The sequence below is a fragment of the Neltuma alba genome, unplaced genomic scaffold (genome assembly GCF_004799145.2).
Source record: "Neltuma alba isolate B1F8T4 unplaced genomic scaffold, ASM479914v2 tig00004597_pilon, whole genome shotgun sequence".
Lineage (NCBI taxonomy): Eukaryota > Viridiplantae > Streptophyta > Magnoliopsida > Fabales > Fabaceae > Neltuma > Neltuma alba.
In genome coordinates, this window is record NW_021633780.1 from 10623 (window position 1) to 31161 (window position 20539).

The following is a 20539-nucleotide window of genomic DNA, read 5'->3' on the forward strand; positions in this document are numbered from 1 at the left end:
CATTTTCTTTCTTTCTCAAATTATGGACTTTTCAAATCAAATTTCATCTTAATATCATTTTTATAAAATATTAAACCCCAATAATTTAGATTAAGAAAATATGAAAAAAAAAAAAAGAATTGGAATTTTATCATTTTTACTTGGCCTGATTAGTCTCTTTTAATATTTTTATTTCCTTCATACACAATCACTCGTAAAAGTTATAAATTACATTCATCAACCAAGGCTAAGTTTAGCATGTGGGAGAACCAAGATTTAGGGCTTGTTTGGTTTCTTGTTTTGAAAATAATTTTTTGTTTTTAAAAACAGAAAAACAAAAAAACTGGTTGGGTAATTTGTTTTTAGTTGCTTGTTTTAAAAAACAAAAAATAGTAACATGTTTTTAAAAACTAAAAACCAAAACAACTTTCACATATTTTCTTGTTTTTGTTTCTGTGTTTTTTATTTTTTGTTTTGAAAAATTTTGAGAAATTTTCTTTTCTTCTTACCTATTATCCACCACTTATTATTACCAGCGATAACTATCACCTACCAAGTGTAATTTTCTATGATTTTTTTAAAACATGATTTTTAAAATTATTATCCAAACAAAGTTTTTTGTTTTTTTTCAAAACTTATTCTAAGAAACAATTTTATAAAATTGTTTTGAGAACAAGAAAACAAAGAACAAAAACAAATAGGCCCTTAAATTCTCATCATTGAGAAATTAAAGATGGCTACATTTGATAATCGGTGGTGCCCCGAACTTATGAGAATACTTGTGCTTAATTGAAGGGGAAAAAAGGAAAGGAAAAAAAAAAGAAGTTAGGTCACATTCCATATTTCCTCCCAGATGCATTCACTTATTTGCTTCTTCTAATCAGAAACTACGCATTAAAATGCACAAACAAGATATTACACTTTACTGACAAATCATCAGCTTCCATATGTCTATCACATACATACGCACAATTAATCTTAAGCCTCTTCTTTAAGTGGCAAGCCTAACTTTCACCTTTTGGACCTTTTTTTTCAACTCCTTTTCTCACTTTGACTCTTAACTGATAATTATGACAGAGCTATACGCATATATATGGTTGCAAGTTATAACACAAGACGCATCTTATCTTAGGAAAAACATTTTCAGTGTACATGCAAGACAAGCATGCTATTAAATATGCCATGGTTTCGTACACGTTTCATATATAGAGAGAAGTGATATAAATATATATATAAATATATTGAAAAATAAAGAAAAGACGTCACTGAATCTTTTTAATCCTTACGTTTGTTTATATTTGAAAGCACTTATGTAGTAGTGACCCCTTTTTCTACATTAAAAATTTGGGTTAATTCCCAGTTAACAAGTAATGCTATAAAGAAAGTCGATGCATACACACACACACACATATAAATATAATATATATATATATATGCTTATTTTGGCTTTTAAGATTTGTAGGCTGTATGTATATCTATATATTGTAGTGCTGAATCTTAAGTTTTGCATGCTTCAGTGATTTGATCACTTATTCTTTCTTTGATTTGATGTCAACATTTCTGTGTCATATTGTAATATTATGATCAAAGCATTATGAGATTTCCAAGATTCAATCTGTTTCTGATATGCTCAAAAAATAATTTATTCAATCTGCTGAATAACTTAAAAACATGGAATTATTACCGGATTTGTTCTCCGCTATAATGACTTCATTAATTATATATTCATAGTACTACACTGCTAGTCTACTGCTGATGGATTTCTTCTCTCTGGTTAAAGCAAACAGGTGCCCGTATCATATACAGTTTTTTATATATCTATATTATGCTAGTATTGGTGTCATTTGATTATATCCACATTGTGGGTTTTGAAAATATATACTACCTCCGGTCCTTAATATAAGACCCTATTTGACTTTTATTTTGGTTCTAAATGTAAGACCCCAATCTATTTTGTCTCTTATATTTATTCATTTTTTTTAAGGTAATCCTTCTAATAATTGTAGTCCCAGCCAATATAATTGATTAATAAGGATATTTTAAGAAAGACAACACCTATTTATTACAAATAACTAACTTAATTTCTTTTCTTAATCTTATCAAATTAGTCAACTGGGTCTTATAATTAAGACCGGAGGTAGTATTATTGACCCAATAATGATCTTGTACTCTAATAATACGAAAGATTTTCTATAAATGAGGGGTTGTGGGTTTCATCCCACGTACCACTTTAATTTAATTCACATATATATATATATTTATATCTATATTATTGATTATTTGAGATTCTTCTGGGGGGACAAATATTGATGATTTGAGTTTAATCATTGACAAATGAAAATGGTCATGTGCCCGTTTATATCGTCTTTGTCCAATTGTCCTTATCTTGTGATATATAGTTATTCTCGTCATTAGTATTTAATAATTTATTGCAAGATTTTATCTGTCTCCGTTTCTTCTCTTTTCTTTTTCTTCCACAGATATACTTGCCCCACAAATGCTATTCTTCTTTATGAATTGATGTCACATATATAAAGGCTGAGTCTCACGCGAGAGAATTACACTTGGGAAGATCTCAAAAATTCTAATTTAATGACAATTATTAGGTCTCAAAATATTTTACTTAATTAAAGGTGAATTGCAAATACTGAATCAAACAATTGCAACTATAAAAGTTTTAATTTTCGAATCTTGTATTTAAGTTTTATAATCATTCCGATGCCAAAAAAAAAAAAGGTTTTATAATGATTCCTAAACATTTGCAACGAGAACTTTGAATATATAAATATATATATGTATGTATGTATGTATTCGTAACCATCTAATTTAATATTTGTATTGTTCTATTTAAATAAATTTTCTCACTCAAATCAGACTGAAAACTTATGGATCACATTGACTTTATTTTCTGTTAAGACATGGTTATATCACAATGCAAGGACTTACCTTAATTTCTATATAAATAGTACTCCTTCGGTCTTTAATATAAGACATAATTGTTAAGTTAATTTTGATCCTAAATATAAGACCTATTTATGATATTTATCAATTTTTTTCTAAATTACCTCTATGGATACTCACTCAACCATAATCAAGTAGAAGAGGGAGATGGAATATTAAAAAAAATGATTATGATATTTTAGGAAAAACATGTCATATTTTTTATAATTAACTAACTTACCTAACTTTCTTAATCTAATCAAATTAATTAATAGGTCTTATATTAAGTATTGGAGGAGTATTTTATTTTTCAGTTATGAGAAGAGAAAAGTTTTATAATTTGGTGCGGTGAAAAATAACTAATAAGAAGCCTTTCAATCATGATTTACAAAATACGGGATAAATATATGAGAAGAGTTTTATCTTAATTTATGTAAAAATATTTACAAATACTTATAGATTGCTTATCCAAACAGGCACCAAGAGCATCGAAGCATAGCACATACTGTGCTATAATAAATATGGTGTGTTCAAGTGCAGGATCTAGTCATGCACGTACGTTCTTTCCCGGCATTCAAAACGGTGGCGTTTGGATTGCTTTTGATCATAGCCGTTCAGGATATCCATCATCCGCACCTCACCACGAAACACAAACGTAAGCTTGTCAACTCCAGTTTCGGCCGTCCACTTAATCGCAATCAGGATCGTCCATCCCTAAACCCCACCATAGTCAATGGCTTCCTCTTATTCTTTTTCTTCTCTTATAACAAACCATCCAATATCGAAACACTTCTCATATAAGCACTTGAAAAAGGGGATTTTCGGCTAAATCGAGACAAAACTTTTTTCATATATTTATCTTAAATTCTATAAAATCACTAATTCAAAATTAGACATTGACTTCTTTGAATTCAAGTTTGGCCCAATTCATATGGGTACATAAACTTTTTTTAAAATAAAAAATTACATTTACACAATACATTAATAGCCTCTTTTTACTAAACTCAATGCGTGTTGGTCATAATCAACATTTTTCATTTCTAAAGAGTGAATATTAATTCATGTGATTCATTTCTTCAATTAACCTAAAATTTTGTTGAAGGAAAGTGAAATTCTTTCTACTTAAATGCCATTATTAGTATCATCTAATTAACTTTTATATAGTAGTAATCTAAACAAAAGAAAACAGAGATAATTAATGGATAATAAAGTGTGATAGTTAATAGGTAATTACAGGAATTTTTTCCCCTTTTCTGCCTCGGCAAATCTGGGCCACGTACATTTGTCCAACTTAAAGTAAAATCCACATTATGTCCCATGCGTATATACATCTGATCTAAACCAACCAAAGCCCAAAAAAAAAAAAGAAGGAAAGAAAGCAAAATATAATTTAGTGCGTCCCCCACATATGAGGGGGAAAAGAACCATTTTGTAACTTAATATCTTCAATTTTCTGGCCACGATTGAACCATTATTTTACTGAATCTTAATTTATATATAGGATTATTAATTTAGTGCGTCCCCCACATATGAGGGGGCAAATAAAAGGCCGCAATCTGCCAAATTAAAAGCCAAAAAGCATAATCAATCAAATGTGTTGTTTTGGAAATAAAGGGGAAAAAAAAAGAATAAATAAATCTCTATGGACAATCAATCATGTAGCTGTTCCTCACTTTCAAAGCAATAAGAAAGAAGCGAAGAAAAGAAAATGAGAGAGAAACTTTTTCCGGGAAATTATAATCCATAAATATATTATCAAGTTGTTTAAAATCATCAAGTTGTGGGATTGCTTTATCGTTAGTTATTTGCATTAGATTCATTCATATTTCCAGCAAATTAAACAAACAGACAAATCAATTCAATATGTGTCTCAATCAGTTAATCAAATCATTCTTGGCTTTGAATTCCCATTGCTTTTTGCTTTCTTCTTCCTCATAAAGTAGAAGCAACATATCATCTTTCTCTCACACACTTCTGCTAAATCCCATTACGAAATGTTTGTGATATTCTCCATCAACTTTATAAGCCGAGAAACACCAGTTTTTTTTTCCCTTTATGTGAGATGAAAAATATGTAAGAAACTAAAAAAAAGAAGATGATGTATTAATTAATCTACGTACGTACATGAATGTTAGATAATGAGTCAGGTGAAATTATACATAACTATCCTGAACTTTATGAGGATTGAACATTTAGGTGGATTCATTATTAGCTTTTAAAAGTTAAAGGAGATTATTTATAATGATTCAAAGTTTAGGAGTTTTGTGTAATTTAGCCTGTGAATCATCATCACGTTCTTAGCATGGAAATTTTGTTTTTCTAAGTTGGCTGAAATTGCATGTTTTGCACGTTTTTAAGGATTTGGTTCTTTGAACCCTTTGTATGCCATATATACAATGATTGGTTTGAGAGCCAAATTGGATTACAAAAGTAGAACAAACTTAAGACATATATAGTGAACAATAGTTTTAAGTTTTGGGGTCATCTTCATCTTCTCAAACACTCCAACTAAAACGTTCCGACAACCTCAACTCAAATTAATCCCTCCTTTAAGAAAATTTGTATTATAAATTAGGTGGTTTTTATTAAATTTTAAAATTTCAAACTGTTATGAGCAGGAGTCTAAAACGAGAGCTGAACCCAAAAGACAAGCCTATTGAAAATATGAAAATCTCTTCAACTTATAAACTCTACTTCTCTTCTGAAGCTTCGATGTGTGACTCATGAGACAAATTAAACTTGTCGTGATGATAACATAGCCTTCTACACGATCCAACTACAGTTGATATATATATTGTTGCTTACAAATCAAACTCTTTATATATATATATATATGTATATGTATATGTATTCTTATTTCAATTTTATGTTAGTATACTATGCTTCTTGTGTGTATTTTCTTATAGAATTAGACGTGTCTTTTCATGCATCATACAGCATTTGAAGGATGGGTCATCCTATATATGATTTATGAATAGTTATAATCTTTACAAAATTATATAAATATATATATATATATATCAATCAATTTAGTGATTTTGTTTTGGTTCAATAAAAGAAACATTATTTCCTTCCAAGAAAGAGTGTCTCAAGCATGATTGATGAATTGTACAACATATTTTTGCCGGTTGAATCACTTATTGCTTCCTTAAAATTTTCTTGAGAAAAGCTAATTTCTGGAACTCGATTGATTAGTTTTTCTGGTTGTTGTTTTGTAATTATATTATACCTTTTTAAAACCCCCATCTTTTTGACTGCAATTTATAAAGATATCTCATCTCATTTCTCTCGATCAATGTCGAACGTTAATTATCATCAATTAAAATAACATAATGACTTTATCATTACTATTAATTAAAAAAAGTAAAGTATGATCTGTTGGATCCGAAGGAGGTTTAATTATTTATACTTTCACGTACTCGAACTTTTGCATTTACATGTCCTTTCATGAGAAAGTGTTAAGTTGCTTTTTGATAGAAACAGTAACCTTGACTGGTCTGATTTGAGAAGCAGATTCAATTATGAACATAAAGGTCATCATAAATTTATAATTAAGGACCTATCAATTATAAGTTCATAATTCTCAAATTATTATCGTCTAATTGACGTAGCAATGTTGTGAGAAGAGATAAATAATCCAGGGAGTAAATACGTATTATTTCTTCTTTAATTTTTCAACTGTATATTTGATTTTTCAGATTGATGATATGATAAATCATGTTTTGCTGGCCTTTAGGTAGAAAATAATATTTCGTCCATTTGATTAAGCTTATTAAGCCCATTTATTATTACGATAAGATAAATTCTGCCAAAGGACATCAATTTCCTCATGAAATTTGCAGCAGTTTCTTACCATGAGGAGTCAACTACTATTTTGCATGGTGCGAATTTTATCAATTTCAATTATAATTATTATGATAATTTAAATAAAACTAACATAATGTGATTATGGTGGAGTTGTACCACTTGAAAGAGCTAGTGGTACTAAAGGAAGATGCATTAACCAACGATAATTAAGTCTAGTAGAAAGAGTTAGTTTTCTACAACGTGATGAATTAAGGTTTAAATTCCTGTTGGAAGATGTGTCTATATCTAGTGCTCAATAGTGCTTCAAACAAGATTCCCTCCAATAGGAGAATACATGTGCCTATCAAAAAAAAAAAAAGGAGATGCATTATGATTATATACACTTGTACGTGCATTAAAATCTAAAGCACCTAGGTCAAAAGGTAATTGATCTCTCTATGTTGATCAATGAAGCGTTACTCAAGTATTTATCTTGTCAATCACTTAAGATCCATGTGAATATTATCCTTCATTTCCCCACTTTTTCAAATTCTCTATTAAATAAAACTAAGAATGCCTCGCATCCTTATCAATGCATGTTGGTCCAATTGATAAGAAAATAACTAATATCCCACAATAAAAATGTGAGTTCAAATCTTACTCCTCATGCGAGGATGTAATTGATACAATCTGTAAATGCTTCAATAAATGTTTTTTAAGTCTTAAGGGATGCCTTAACATAATAAGCTCCTAGAATCCAATTCACTATTCCACATAAAATTTTTTATGAAAAAAGGATGGAAAAAAAAACACTAAAGATTCCTTCATGCACGATTTCGTTTTAATATTGTCTTTGTCGATCCCTTAAGTAATGTTCATGGTAATTATGCTCTGGGATTTGATTTGATAGGATTTCCTATAATGATTATTTCATTTATTTTAACTATTATAATTTTTTTTTATTTATTAGAATAGGAGAATAGGCTATTTTCATGCATATATAAACCTTTTTTTTCTGATGAATAAAATAGCATAACATAATTCACAATATTCATTGTCTCTTCTTCTCTTGTTTGTACCTTTTTAAAGTCTTTTTTTCCTCTCCTATCATGCTTATTTCTTTCAATAATGTTGTTCTTTTTGTTCTCTATCAATTCCTTCCCACAATACAAGAAAATATTATGCAATTAATCTTTCTTTACTCTAAATATTTTTTGCATTCATAAATATTTCATATATATATATATCATATCATAGTAATGAAAAAGATTGATTTTAATAAGCTGTCAGCATCCTCCAAAGTTTAATTAGGGATACGATGGCCATATAGGTGTTGGCAAGTTAATGCGAGAGACAATGATAGGTTTCAAAGTTTGACCCTCAGCTTATCCTTTTTGAATTGACTCCTTTAATTGGATTGTGTTCTTAACTTCCTTTAAATTAAGTATGTACATGATAATGTTGTGTGCAAAGCAATTCCATATCGCCCACAATTTGTATTTTAAGTGAAAGTGGATTTTAAAAAGCAGGATTCAAAAGAGGTACCAACTTTTTCAAGGGACAAAGTCATATATAGGCTTGGTTTGGGGAAGACAACACCATAATGATGCCCTTTCATTTCCTTATGGGTTGCTTAAATGTTTGTAATAAACTAAATTTATATTTTATATTTATACACAATCATGTGATACAAGGGAGCAAGTGTTCTCTATATTATTCAACGATTCACTCTTTCTTTCTTTCTTCTTTTTTTTTTTAACGATAACAAGTTATCCTAATTTCTAAGACACATTCTTCACCATCTCATTATTTTTTTTCTTTTTTCCCCTTTAAAATAATTAATTTTTTGTAATAAATGTGTATATTGACTTTCTAAATGATTTTCTTTATTCATATGCATTGAACTACCCCTTAATGGAAATTTTTACCTTTACTGGGATAAAATTATAAATCTGAGAGATAATATAGGTTAAAATATTATATTTAAAAATAAATATAATTTTAATTATATTTTATATTAAAGATTAAAAGTAATATCAATTTAGAATGTACTTAAAAGTGTAAATGTTTTAAGAATACAAATTTTTGTAGCATAAAGTTGCTTGTTAAGTTGAATCAAAGCCCATGTAAAGGTTGCTCCAGAAAGGTAATGGGTCTAAATCAGCCCATATAAAAGGTACAGGGCCTACTTGAGTAATGGAACAGTTAACTCCTTACCGAAAATAGGCTGGAGGCCCACATCTTCTCCACATGGCCGAATTCGCAGTACAGAGCCCAATTGAATTGAACTTCTAGTAAATATAGCTGGGCTCCTTTGGCCCAAAGAAGGCGTCAGCGTGATGACGGCTAAGCCTGCCGCGTCAGAGTAAGCAACGTTCTAAAATCCTTGCATTCTAAAATGCTTGGCTATGGCCATCAAGTGTTGGTCTAAGTAGAAGGATTTTGGGCATCTTAAACATCATGTCTTGAATTTGATCATTGAGGTGGTATGTATGAAAAAAATACTGTTGAGAAGGATACTCGCTACGGTATCTGACAATACCATAAGAGATTAGTTTTTTACTGTTCGGGTAGGAGGATATTCTAGGCAACCAAAAAAAATAAAAATAAAATGCTTGGCTATGCCAACTCTAGTTGGTAAAAAGTTTACTCATAGTTAATAAAGTCGTGAGTTCAAATTTTACTATTAATGTGAAAATTTTATTGTTGAGCAATTTCTAAGTACCTCTATAAATACTTTTAAGTATGAAGGCATGTCCTGACGAGTTTTCAAGACTTAATTTACCTACATTTTTTTATAACAAGAAAAAAAAAACACTTGGTCATTGAAAGATATGGAAAGCTAATGTCCTTGTAACTCGACAAGAAAATTTTCTCCGGAGTGAAGTAAGTTCAAGCCCATTTCTAATCTTCTGTCAATAGTATTTATCCTTTTGCTTTAATAAAACATGTTGTGTGTTTGTGTGTGTGAAAGCTCCGGACGCAAGGGCAAGCTATTACCTGAAGTAGTTAGTGGGATTTTAGTTTTAAAAATGAATTTCATGGCACTAGGCTTGGGATCATTGGCGTATGAGGAGATGATGAAAGGATGATAATTCTTGTACCAAAAAAAAAAGAAGAAGAAGAAAGGATGATAATTCCGGCCAAAATTAAAAAAGAAGAAAGGATGATGATAATGTAAATTACTATCCATCATCTAATGTTTATTTCCATTGGAATAAAGTACCCTTTTTCTATTCAAAAAGAAAATAAGTTGTCTTGATAAAACAACAATAAGTGATATCTATTTAAATGAATAATAAATATATGGTAATAAGTTTATGATAAAACTACACCATTCAGAAATAGTATTACTTCTTTGTAAAATTTTATATAAGCCCACCTTTTTCCCATTCTGAATATAAATTAAATAACTTAATAAACATAAAGAAATGACTTATTTGATATTAAAAAATTTGGTAAAAATATTGACATAAAAAAATATCGGACTTTTTTGGCAATCTTAAATTTTCCAATACTAAATCTCAAAAATTTCATATTTCATTTACACAAAATTTAAAATGAACTATGACATTAATATTATAGTGGCCGGAGTTATCTTATTAATTTATGTTTTAGGTAAGTATCGTGATTCATCACATTTATTATATCACGAAAGACCCAAGAATTAGTATATTTTGTCCATTTCTTTTTTTTTTTGGTGAAATATTTTGTCCATTTCTACTTGAATGATATTATTTCATTTGTTTTGTGCAATGTTAAATTAATAAATAAAATTTAATAATACTAATAAATAAGAAAAGGGGAAGGAAAAGACAAGAAAGCATACGACCAGTTCCAACAAATCCGAGCAGAGCCCAACTGGAACACTGCACTTGGCAAAGTCCTAATGGTTCCTCGCCCAGCAATAGCTACAAGCTTTCATCTTTCAAACACGAAAGCAAAGCAAGCACGTTCTTCTCGCCCCTCTTTCCTGTTCCCTTCAAAATCTCTTCTTCTTTTCGTCCTTATTTTTCAGTTTCCTTTCCGTTTCTATCTTTTCCTTTGCCGTTGAACTTGATTGATCTTCCTCTTTCATCCTCTTCTTTCTGCTTTTTACCCATCGTCAACACTCCTTATCTTTACTTCACAGGAGGCTCACGGTTAATCCATCCACACGAAAAAGAAGATATATGTTTTCGTTTGAATCCTGAAAACCCCAACACACACAGCTCAGATTTGCTGCCAATTTTTCTTCTTTCTCTCTCTCTCTGTGTTTCGACGGATTAATCAAAGAAAATGCCATCTCAGATCTTGCCCATCACAAATCGACCTTCGTACTCTTCGTCTGCTTCCGCTGCCGCAATGTTAATTAAAACCGCGGATGATGACCCATCTACGAGTCTCCTCGTTTCTTCTCGATTTGAAGACGACAGTGTTGCAGCCATTAAGCCCCTTCTCTCCCGCTCTCCCAGCTTATCTTCTACTTCCAGTAATTCGATGGGCGGTAATGCAAACATTCACCAGAAACGGCGTCGCCGTTCCGCAAGTGAGAACTCCTTGTCGTCTTCCTCCAGCGGCGATAGTCGCCGATCTTCGTTGGGCCAGGATGTTAGCCATGTTGCTTCGGAGACCTTTTTAGTCACTCGCCTGGGTTTGAAGTTGTTACGATATCTTGGGTACATTTTTCTTGCCTTGTTTTCTTAGTTCCTTTATGGACATTGGGTTCATGTGCAGAGGCGAAAAGTCTGACTATTTAAGTGAATGAGTGGTGTTGTCAGGGATGCCGTTAGTAATTCGTATAATATATGCCGCTGATATAAAAAAATCGCGAGCTTTACGAGATAAACACTTGGTTCATTTGTTTGTTATTGTGAATTTGTACACCTACTGATCCATAGTGTTAACTCGTAATCTATGTGGAGATCTTTTATGTGCCATCGATAAGTAGAATTTTGGATTGTATGTTCCTTGTTTGCTATAGCTGGGGAACAAAAAATGGCTGGTTTGGAGCAGAAAAGTAGGGTCACTGTTTCAGTTGGTGTCTGAAGCATTTATAGTATTTTACGTGCATGCTTCTTATCTCTTATTTCTTTTTAGTTCATAAGTTTTAAATTCTGTTGATGCAGTTCAATTGACCGAATTCGGGCATAAACTGTTTTTTTAACGAGGATATACCATTGGTTGAACTCTTATATACATTTAGCAAACCCAAGAGGATAGCAGTTGAATAGACTGATGAAGACTAAATTTGATGGATGTAGATATTTGATTTGAAACTTTGGACAAGTTGGGGGGAAAAAAATGAATTGGGAAATATTCTATAGCCATTTATAAGTAGTCATTCTTCTTTGGTCATAATGTTTTAGATTACTCTCCACTTTCTAAATATGCATGGTTGCCTTCACCAACACTAGGAATTTACCACGTAGGGAAAGGTAGCAATACTGGGAAAGTCTAATGAAAAATATTGTATATTTTAGCGTTTTCCGGCCTTACAACTCATGATGAGAAACATAACTATGGATACTACGCGTGATAATATAAATGATATGTAACGGCTCAAAGATACAACTTATAACATTGTGAGATTTATTACTGATGGCTAAAAAATGTAATTCTCTATCAACTGATGTTTGTTCTGCATGACTATCTTCTCATACTCGAGTTTTACATTTTTTCTGAACATTTATTTCTTCAGGGTAGGCTATAGATGGATTACAAGATTTCTTGCTCTTGGTTGTTATTCAATGCTGCTTTTCCCAGGCTTTGTTCAAGGTCTGATTTCAGTGATCAATGGCATTTCGCCATGCTTATATGACCACTTTCTGACTTGAATGCATTGAAATTGTTCATCAACGCACTTTTTGATAACATTAGTTTCTGTTTTGTAGTTGGATTTTACTATTTCTTCTCCAGACATGTACGCAGAAGTATAGTCTATGGAGATAAACCACGGAATAGGCAAGATTTATTTATGTTCTTCTCTGCATTTGAAAATTCCTTGACATGGTGTAATTTCATTGGTTTTGTATTAATAGTTTATTTTCTTTTGCAGACTTGACTTGTATTTACCCAAAAATAATGATGGTCCAAAGCCAGTTGTTGCCTTTATTACTGGTGGAGCCTGGATTATTGGGTATGTGATGTTTTGTTGTGCATCTCTTGAGTTAAATTTGCAAGTTAATGAAAATTCATGTTAGAAGACAATTTTGTTTTCTGATAGAGGAAGCATTTCCTTTACTCAGTGTCAGATGCTTGGGTGGAATTGTAAAGTCATTTTTTTTGTCTTGTTATGGTAGCATCTCTCATTCCAAAGGTTTGCTTTGGGGTTGTAAATGGAATTATTTCATGCTCTTCCATCAAAATCATGAATATGACGCCTTTTAATGGCCGTTGCATCTTGATGGTAATGAGTACGTGTTCAATGTGTTGTGGAGTGTGGAGCAGCGGAAGTTGCTTCCAACACTGGTGCATTTAACATGACAATATAAAACCTTTACAAATTCATCGTGCTGTAAACACCACTACCTTTGTCATGTGCAATCAGATTCCACTGATTTAAAGAAACTTGTGTCGTAGACAGATAGATGAATGTACTGCCTGCTTAGTTCATGAGTTTTGAAGCACTTATGTTTGTGCAGTTACAAAGCATGGGGATCTCTTTTAGGCCAACAGTTGTCAGAGAGGGATATCATGGTGGCATGCATAGATTACAGGTGATGTTGCTTATCCTTCATAACTGCAACAGTATTTCTTGTTCGTTGATCAACATAGGATTGAGATTGAGATTGAGATCCCACATAGGATTGGTAGAGGGGTACAAAAGATCAAATCATAAGATTGAGGATTATATCATCCTATCTCTAGTGACAATATAGACACACAACAACAAGTCTTATCCCAATAGGTGGGGTGACGATATAGACATACATAATATTTAATATATAAAGCATAAAACTAGCAAACATCATCATACTTTTGTGGAAAAAATTTGTAAGTTGCAAAAATCACAATCTCTCAAGCATGTCCTAATGCATTCTGCCCTCGCAACTTTTTTCTCACGTTTCTACTTTTGCAGAAATTTTCCTCAGGGAACCATGAGTGATATGATAGAGGATGCTTCTCAAGGTATCTCATTTGTATGCAACAACATTGCAGAATATGGAGGTGATCCTAACAAGTTAAGATTCGATCGCTGAACTCCAAATTGATATTCATTATGGGCTCTTTTTTATTCTTTCTCTGAGATTTGATGTGTTCTTTACGATCACTGATGATTCCTTGTTTTGATTTGCTTAGGATTTTCCTAATGGGGCAGTCAGCAGGCGCACATATTGCTGCTTGTGCTCTCGTGGAGCAGGCAATCAAAGAGGCTGGTGAAGGAGAGAGTAGCACTTGGAGCGTCTCCCAGATCAAAGCTTATTTTGGTTTATCTGGAGGGTAAAAACTTGCATAAAGCTCCTTTCAATCTTGACTTTGACTTTCCTTGTGCTTATCATTACTATGCCTTTTGAGAGAACCACACATGAATAAATTTGGAGTTGCACTTGCATCTATACTTTGAGGTGATAACCTGACAGTCAGAACTTAGACATCATGCTCCAAAAGATCCATTGAACAGTACATTAGCTGAGTTTGATATAGACAATTCTGCACAAGTGGTTATTGATCCATGAATCACTTGCCCAACTTTAGTTGAGAGATGATTCAAAATAGGTTTTTTCCCCCCTTCAAAGACTGAAGAAAAATAAAACGCAATCTGGAATCCTAGGGGCCATGATGCATTGATGTATGCTACTGAATGAAGTGTGCTTTTTCTGGTTAGCCATGTAAGCGCCGATCTAATGTTTATAATGATTGGCAAAAAAAAAAAAAAAACAATAAGAAGAAGAATAACGAAGGAAATGTTTATTGTAACATAAATATACGATGAATTTCTCCCATAACTGCTAATGTTATTCCTTCTAGTTAGGCTATTAAAATTGCTTCTCAATGTTGCTGCAGTTTTGTTTAGTTGATAACATAATTGCGTTTTGCATTTGCATAGATGCTTATTATTTTAACGCTTAGCTTGTATATTTAATTTGCTGTTTTCCTTGTTGATCGAAACAGGTACAATTTGCTTAGCCTAGTAGATTATTTCCACAGTAGAGGTCTTTATCGTTCCATCTTTCTAAGGTACATACTTAACAGATTTTAACTTATTTAATATTAAATTACACTATTCTCTTGTTTTCATTGTGCCATGCTTCAAAACTCTTGCATTTATCCTACAGCATAATGGAAGGGGAGGAATCCCTGAGGCAGTTTTCTCCTGAATTAAGGATCCAAGAGCCAAACGTTGCAAATGCTGCTTCTCTCCTACCTCCTATAGTTCTTTTTCATGGTACTGGGGATTATTCCATACCATCAGATGCCAGGTTTGGACCCCTTCTTGAACGAGTTTTTAATTATTTGGTGACGAAGACGGCAAATAATTTATAGGATTGGCCCTTGAGGTTTTGCATGGTCTTGAAATTCAACAAGAGGGTGTTTAAAGGTGGCCCTTGTTCCATTCAAAGTTCATATACTGGAGGGTTTTCCCGGTTTTTCTGTTTCCCCTATTTCCAGTGTAATATCCATTGGAACCCTTGGGTTCCGGTTGAAGTGTTCTTTTTGCTTTGTCTTTCTAATGGTGGACTATTGACATCTTCCTTTGTACAGCACATCCTTTGCCGAAACTCTTCAAAGACTTGGAGTTAAAGCTGAAGCAGTTTTATATGAAGGAAAAACTCATACCGACTTGTTTCTTCAGGTAAGGGACTACAAACTACAAAGCTTTCTTTCTAGCCAGCCTTGCAAATTCTGTGCCTTTCGACTGACGGCTAAGTCATTTATGTTCAAACTTCGGTCTCAAATTAGTGTTTGTTCTTGGAAACATTTATATCGTACCTTGACACTTCTGAAATTATGATTTAGTGAATGGTATCTTCCTTTGCCAAGATGTAGCTTCTTACTATCTCGAACTTGGACCATATTATTATTATTATATGTATGTGTTTGATTAACACTATAGTTTATGAATTTATTAAAGACAAAGCACTTGGTCTTGATTCATTTCTCGTTTTAAAGCTTTTGCCAAAATTATCTCGAGCAATTCGGCTTATTAGTTGTTAGTGAAATTTCTTCTAGTCTCAAGGAGCAGTGATGTATGCTCGTTGAGTTGACTATTCTCATATGTCTCCCAAGATACCTGATTTCATAGCATGTCTTGTGAGATTTCACGTTCCTCATTGGCATCATTCTGGGATTATTTGAGATGCGAGGGAGGAAAGTGAATCTCACAAGACACCATTCTGAAATCAAGTGACTGTAGTGGTGAGAAATTTTTGGGAGCCACATAATTTGCAGACAATTTGATGCAAGAAAGCAATAAATACTTGCTGTACTATAGTGACTGTGTCAGTGAGCACCACCACTTCAGACACTTCTCTGTGAGCTTTTATTATAAGATTAGCTAATAGCTAATATGTTATAGGGAAATTATAACTTTTGGTCCCCAAACTTTTCCTCAATTATCAATTCAGTTCCTAAACTTCGATTCAAAACACCTCAGTCTCTATAATTTCTTAACTCAGAAGAACTCTGTCCCCAGAGTTCTTGACTCAAAACAACTCAATTCCTATGGTTCATTAAGTTGGAATCAGTTTCTATAATTCCTTCACTTTAATAAACTACAAGGACTAAGTTGTTCTGAGTCAAAGTTTAGAGATTGAATCGGTTGTTGAGAGAAAAGTCAGGGACCGAAAGTTATTTTTTCCCTAGTTATATATTCTCAAAGAACTTCTGCAGATGAGGGAACTGAAGTAAACTGGTATGTTTTTGGGTAGGGATGATTTGGTGTGAATATTTGTTTGAGTAGCCACTTATGTGAAGTGCATATATTTGGCTTTCAGGATCCAATGAGAGGGGGTGAAGATGACATGTTTAGGGATTTAGTGGGGTATATCCATGCTGATGATGCAGAGGCACGTGCCAGAGATGAAGCAGCTCCTCCAAGGAGACGCCTTGTCCCAGAATGCATGATCCAATTGGCTCGTAGAGTTAGTCCTTTCTAATATCATCATCCTAATTGGTATGTGAAATTTGTTCTGTACATAACATCATATATTTTAGGCCTCTCTATAGGCTTAGAACACTCTTCCCAGCTCATAGTCAATAACCCCTTTCTTCTCATATTTGAGGCCAGAACATTTTATACCCTGTAAGAATCAAATTTTGTGCTCAAATTTCTGTCTACAATATATCCCTGAGGAAAAAATCCTGACCAACACAGAACAATATTGATTCTGCCTAGTAAATATCAATTACTATAAAATTTATGATCTAGTTGTGTAATTTACACGCCACAAACCATAACGGGAGAATTATGTTTGGCCAACTGCATTGGAAGGTGATGAGAAAGGAATGATTGACTTGGAGAGCACGCTTCAGCGTCAGATGCCTCTAGGTGAACCATTGTTGGCATATATGCCTTTGATGTTTGATGAAAAGAACAATGCTCCTAACAAATAAATTCTAATTAAATATTTGATGTTTCAAGATAATATTAATATTAATACGAAGCATCTTGTTTATACATTTTTTAAATTATTAATATTAAGGCTCATCCTCATGTTAATATTAGGATTTTGGAAGCTTCATGGTTGCTCGTGTTCCCTGGGATTGTTAGTTTTTTTCCTTTTAATTGGACCTAAACAGTGGATTGTGTGGTTGTTGGATTGTGTGTTCCCGTGCTTTTGTTTGGGGCTACTCCTTTGTACTCCGATTGGTTGTGATTAAGTAAACTTTATATTCTTCTTTTGACAAACAATAAAGTTTTAAAAAATTATATTTAATTTTGGCCAAAAAAAATAAGAAGGCGAATTGATTCAGCTATTTGCAATTTCACTTGCATAAAACAAACATTTATAATTAAAAGAAAAATAAAAAGGGGAACTCTTTTGTTTTTTTTAAAGGGAGAATTGCAATCAAGTCCTATATAAGAGAAATAACTACTAAAAGGTCTAATAACAACTTGAGCAGCTTATAATGACAAGTTTTAGAATGGAAAATAACAAACTCTTAGACTTGTTTTATAATTTTTTTTTCTTACGTGGGATCTTATTGTAATTCTGTCTTTTTAAAACCCTTTGGGCCGCCTGATTCTAGTGCCTTTTTTATATCCTATTATCAAGTATTTAGGCAGTCAATTAGTCTGTACCGAGGTTTTGCGATCCAAATGCCTCTCAAGGATTTTTTAAAATAAGGTAGGATTCAAACTCAAGGATCTTATTTGGATACCAAATTGAAAATATTCTATATTGGTACTTATATGACACCCCCCACAATTTACTTTCTACATCCAACAAAAATGGCAATTAGGAAAGGCACCAAGTTATTGTGTAAGATGCAAATGTTGTGAATAAAGAATCCATTAATAAACATAATTGGTTTGTCTTATTTTGAAAATTAATGAATGCAGGAAACCAAGTTTTTTTTTTTGTTGGTACAAAAAGTAACCATGATTTTGATCGAAATAAGTAGTTCAGTTTATGATTTTAATGGTTTTCAAGGTGAAACCAAAACAATCAAACATTAATTAATTGTGTCATGGCTATAATACAAACTCAACCAGCTCACTAAATGTTATTCATATATCTTCTTGTAAAAAAATATTCTTTTTATCATAAATATAAAACCTATTTTATAATATAACTTATATTACAAAATGAATTTTATATTTAGAATAAAAAAGAAATCACTCAGCAAACGGAAATGACCAAAGAATAACATAAAAGAAGGGAGGGTCCTAAAAAGAGAGAGAGTAGAAATATACAGAGAGAATTACATCACACAACTGACACACCACCCTCTCCTTATGATGCACTTTTTATTAGTGTCCACTTCCCACGAAAACCAATCTAAGCATGAGTCCTATCCAGCCCATTAGTCAGGATTACAATGATTCATTGATTTTCCTCCTTCAAGTGAAATATATAATTAACATTTCCCTTTAAATTATGTACTCCTCGTCTTCATAATATAGAATTTAATTAACGAGTTGATATTAGTTCTATATATAAGACCTATTTTATTTGTTTTTTAATTTTTTTTCAAATTAACTCTATCGATATTTCCTCAATAATAATAATCAAGTAAGAGAGGGAGTGAAAGAATTAACGAAGATACTTAGGGTGTTTTAGAAATAACATATTATAATAACTAATTTAACTAACATAATTAATTTACTCAAGTTAATTAATTAGGTCATATATTAAGAACCGAGTATTTTTTTTTTTTTGTGGAAAAAAAACTCACTACTGGCCCGAGTTGAGTTCCATGGAGATGACCACCGAGCAATTACTATATTTCCCATATAACATGCGACCTGATAAATTTTCATTTTAAGACTTGTCTAATAGAAACTTACCTCGGTTTTAGAGCATCCTCGACGCAAGCATATATTGTGACACACACTATTATTCCAAAAAATGAAATAGAAATATTATGCAATCGCATTTTTTCACCTCTCTTCCAAATATTTCCCATATATAAATTCATCTAACAGACTTACATGAAAAAAGTGTATGTTCAATACCTTAATTTTGAAGTGAGTCACATTTTAACTCTATTTTTTTTCACTATTTCATGATAATCTTTTGACTTTTAAGATGTGGCAAAAAAAAAACTTTTTAGTTTTAAACTGTATCAAATAAGTCAACAAAAAAGATAATAACTTGTGTACTCCAAATTTGTTTTATCGGTATTACTATGTTACAATTTCTGTAAGAATTATAATTTAATATTTTTAAGGCTTAAAATAAATAATTACTACCTTTAGAATATTTTATTTTGAGACATTAATAATTTAAATACAACAGTAAATTATACATTAGCATTTTTAGGTAGAATTAATTGTCACATTATTGATTTTCAAGTGAAAAATTCACAAATAATGACGTGGATTGGATTTATTTATCATAATTGCCAACTTTTTTTAAATGATGACACAATTGCAATAAATAAACATATATAGATAGAAAAGTAGATAATAACAAAATAGTAGATTAATGCACAATTTAAGGTTGTGTTTTTTTTTTTCCAATTAATAACATTATAGAGTTTGTTGCTAAAAAAATACTACCTTCGGTCCTAATTATAAGAACCAGTTGACTAATTTGAGGAGATTAAGAAAGTAAGTTGAGTAAGTTATTTGTCCTAGATATGTGTTGTCTTTCCGAAAATATCCTTGCTAATCAAGTGTATTAACTAGAACTCTTATTATTAGAAGGGTTACTTTGGAAAAAAATGTATAAATATGAAAGACAAAATGGATTGGGGTCTTATATTTAGGATCAAAATAAAAGTCAAACAAGGTCTTATATTAAGAACCGAGGTAGTACTCCTCCGGTCCTTAATATAGGACCCAATTCTTGAGTTGGTTTTGGTCCTAAATATAAGACCCATTTCTCATATTTATTAGTTTTCTCTAAATTACCCCTATGAATACTTCCTCAATCATAATCAAGTAGAAGAGGGAGAGGGATATTAAGAAAGATGATTATGGTATTTTAGGAAAAATGTATCACTTTTTTTATAATTAACTAACTTACCTAACTTCCTTAATCTAATCAAATTAGTTAAATAGGTCTTATATTAAGGACCGGAGGAGTATTATATTAGTACGATGGTTTTGAAAATTTTTTAAAATAATGTAATTATGAGTAATACTCTCGGTAGGAAGTAGGAGCCTATTTCATCCAAAAAAGAAGAAGTCGGAGCGTACCCGCATGTTCGGCCACCCGCCCTCCGACGGTGCGCCCCCTCTCTC

The 20539-nt window shown here is 31.9% G+C and overlaps 1 protein-coding gene across 2 annotated transcripts; it reads left to right on the forward strand.

Annotated features, from left to right (window-relative positions):
- The first annotated feature begins 10610 nt into the window (after window positions 1-10610).
- LOC114745290 (probable isoprenylcysteine alpha-carbonyl methylesterase ICMEL1) lies at window positions 10611-16999 on the forward strand. Of its 2 annotated transcripts, none has more exons than XM_028933443.1 (11): window positions 10611-11363; window positions 12386-12462; window positions 12579-12648; window positions 12743-12823; window positions 13329-13403; window positions 13766-13867; window positions 13987-14127; window positions 14800-14865; window positions 14964-15107; window positions 15391-15481; window positions 16623-16999. In XM_028933443.1, the coding sequence occupies exons 1-11, from the start codon at window positions 10984-10986 to the stop codon at window positions 16782-16784; spliced, it is 1389 nt and encodes a 462-aa protein (XP_028789276.1). In that variant the 5' UTR covers window positions 10611-10983; the 3' UTR covers window positions 16785-16999. The 2 variants fall into 2 exon arrangements, with proteins under 2 accessions (XP_028789276.1, XP_028789277.1); XM_028933444.1 differs by having other exon boundaries at window positions 11289-11363; window positions 12391-12462.
- The last annotated feature ends 3540 nt before the right edge of the window (window positions 17000-20539 follow it).

What these genes read in the sequence shown, in the direction of transcription:
- LOC114745290 (XM_028933443.1), top strand. Translation starts at nt 10,984, where the DNA reads ATGCCATCTCAGATCTTGCCCATCACAAATCGACCTTCGTACTCTTCG. An exon ending in TTTCCCAGGCTTTGTTCAAG is followed by an intron (nt 12,463 to 12,578) that starts GTCTGATTTCAG and finishes TCTGTTTTGTAG; the next exon opens with TTGGATTTTACTATTTCTTC. An exon ending in GGAGATAAACCACGGAATAG is followed by an intron (nt 12,649 to 12,742) that starts GCAAGATTTATT and finishes TTTCTTTTGCAG; the next exon opens with ACTTGACTTGTATTTACCCA.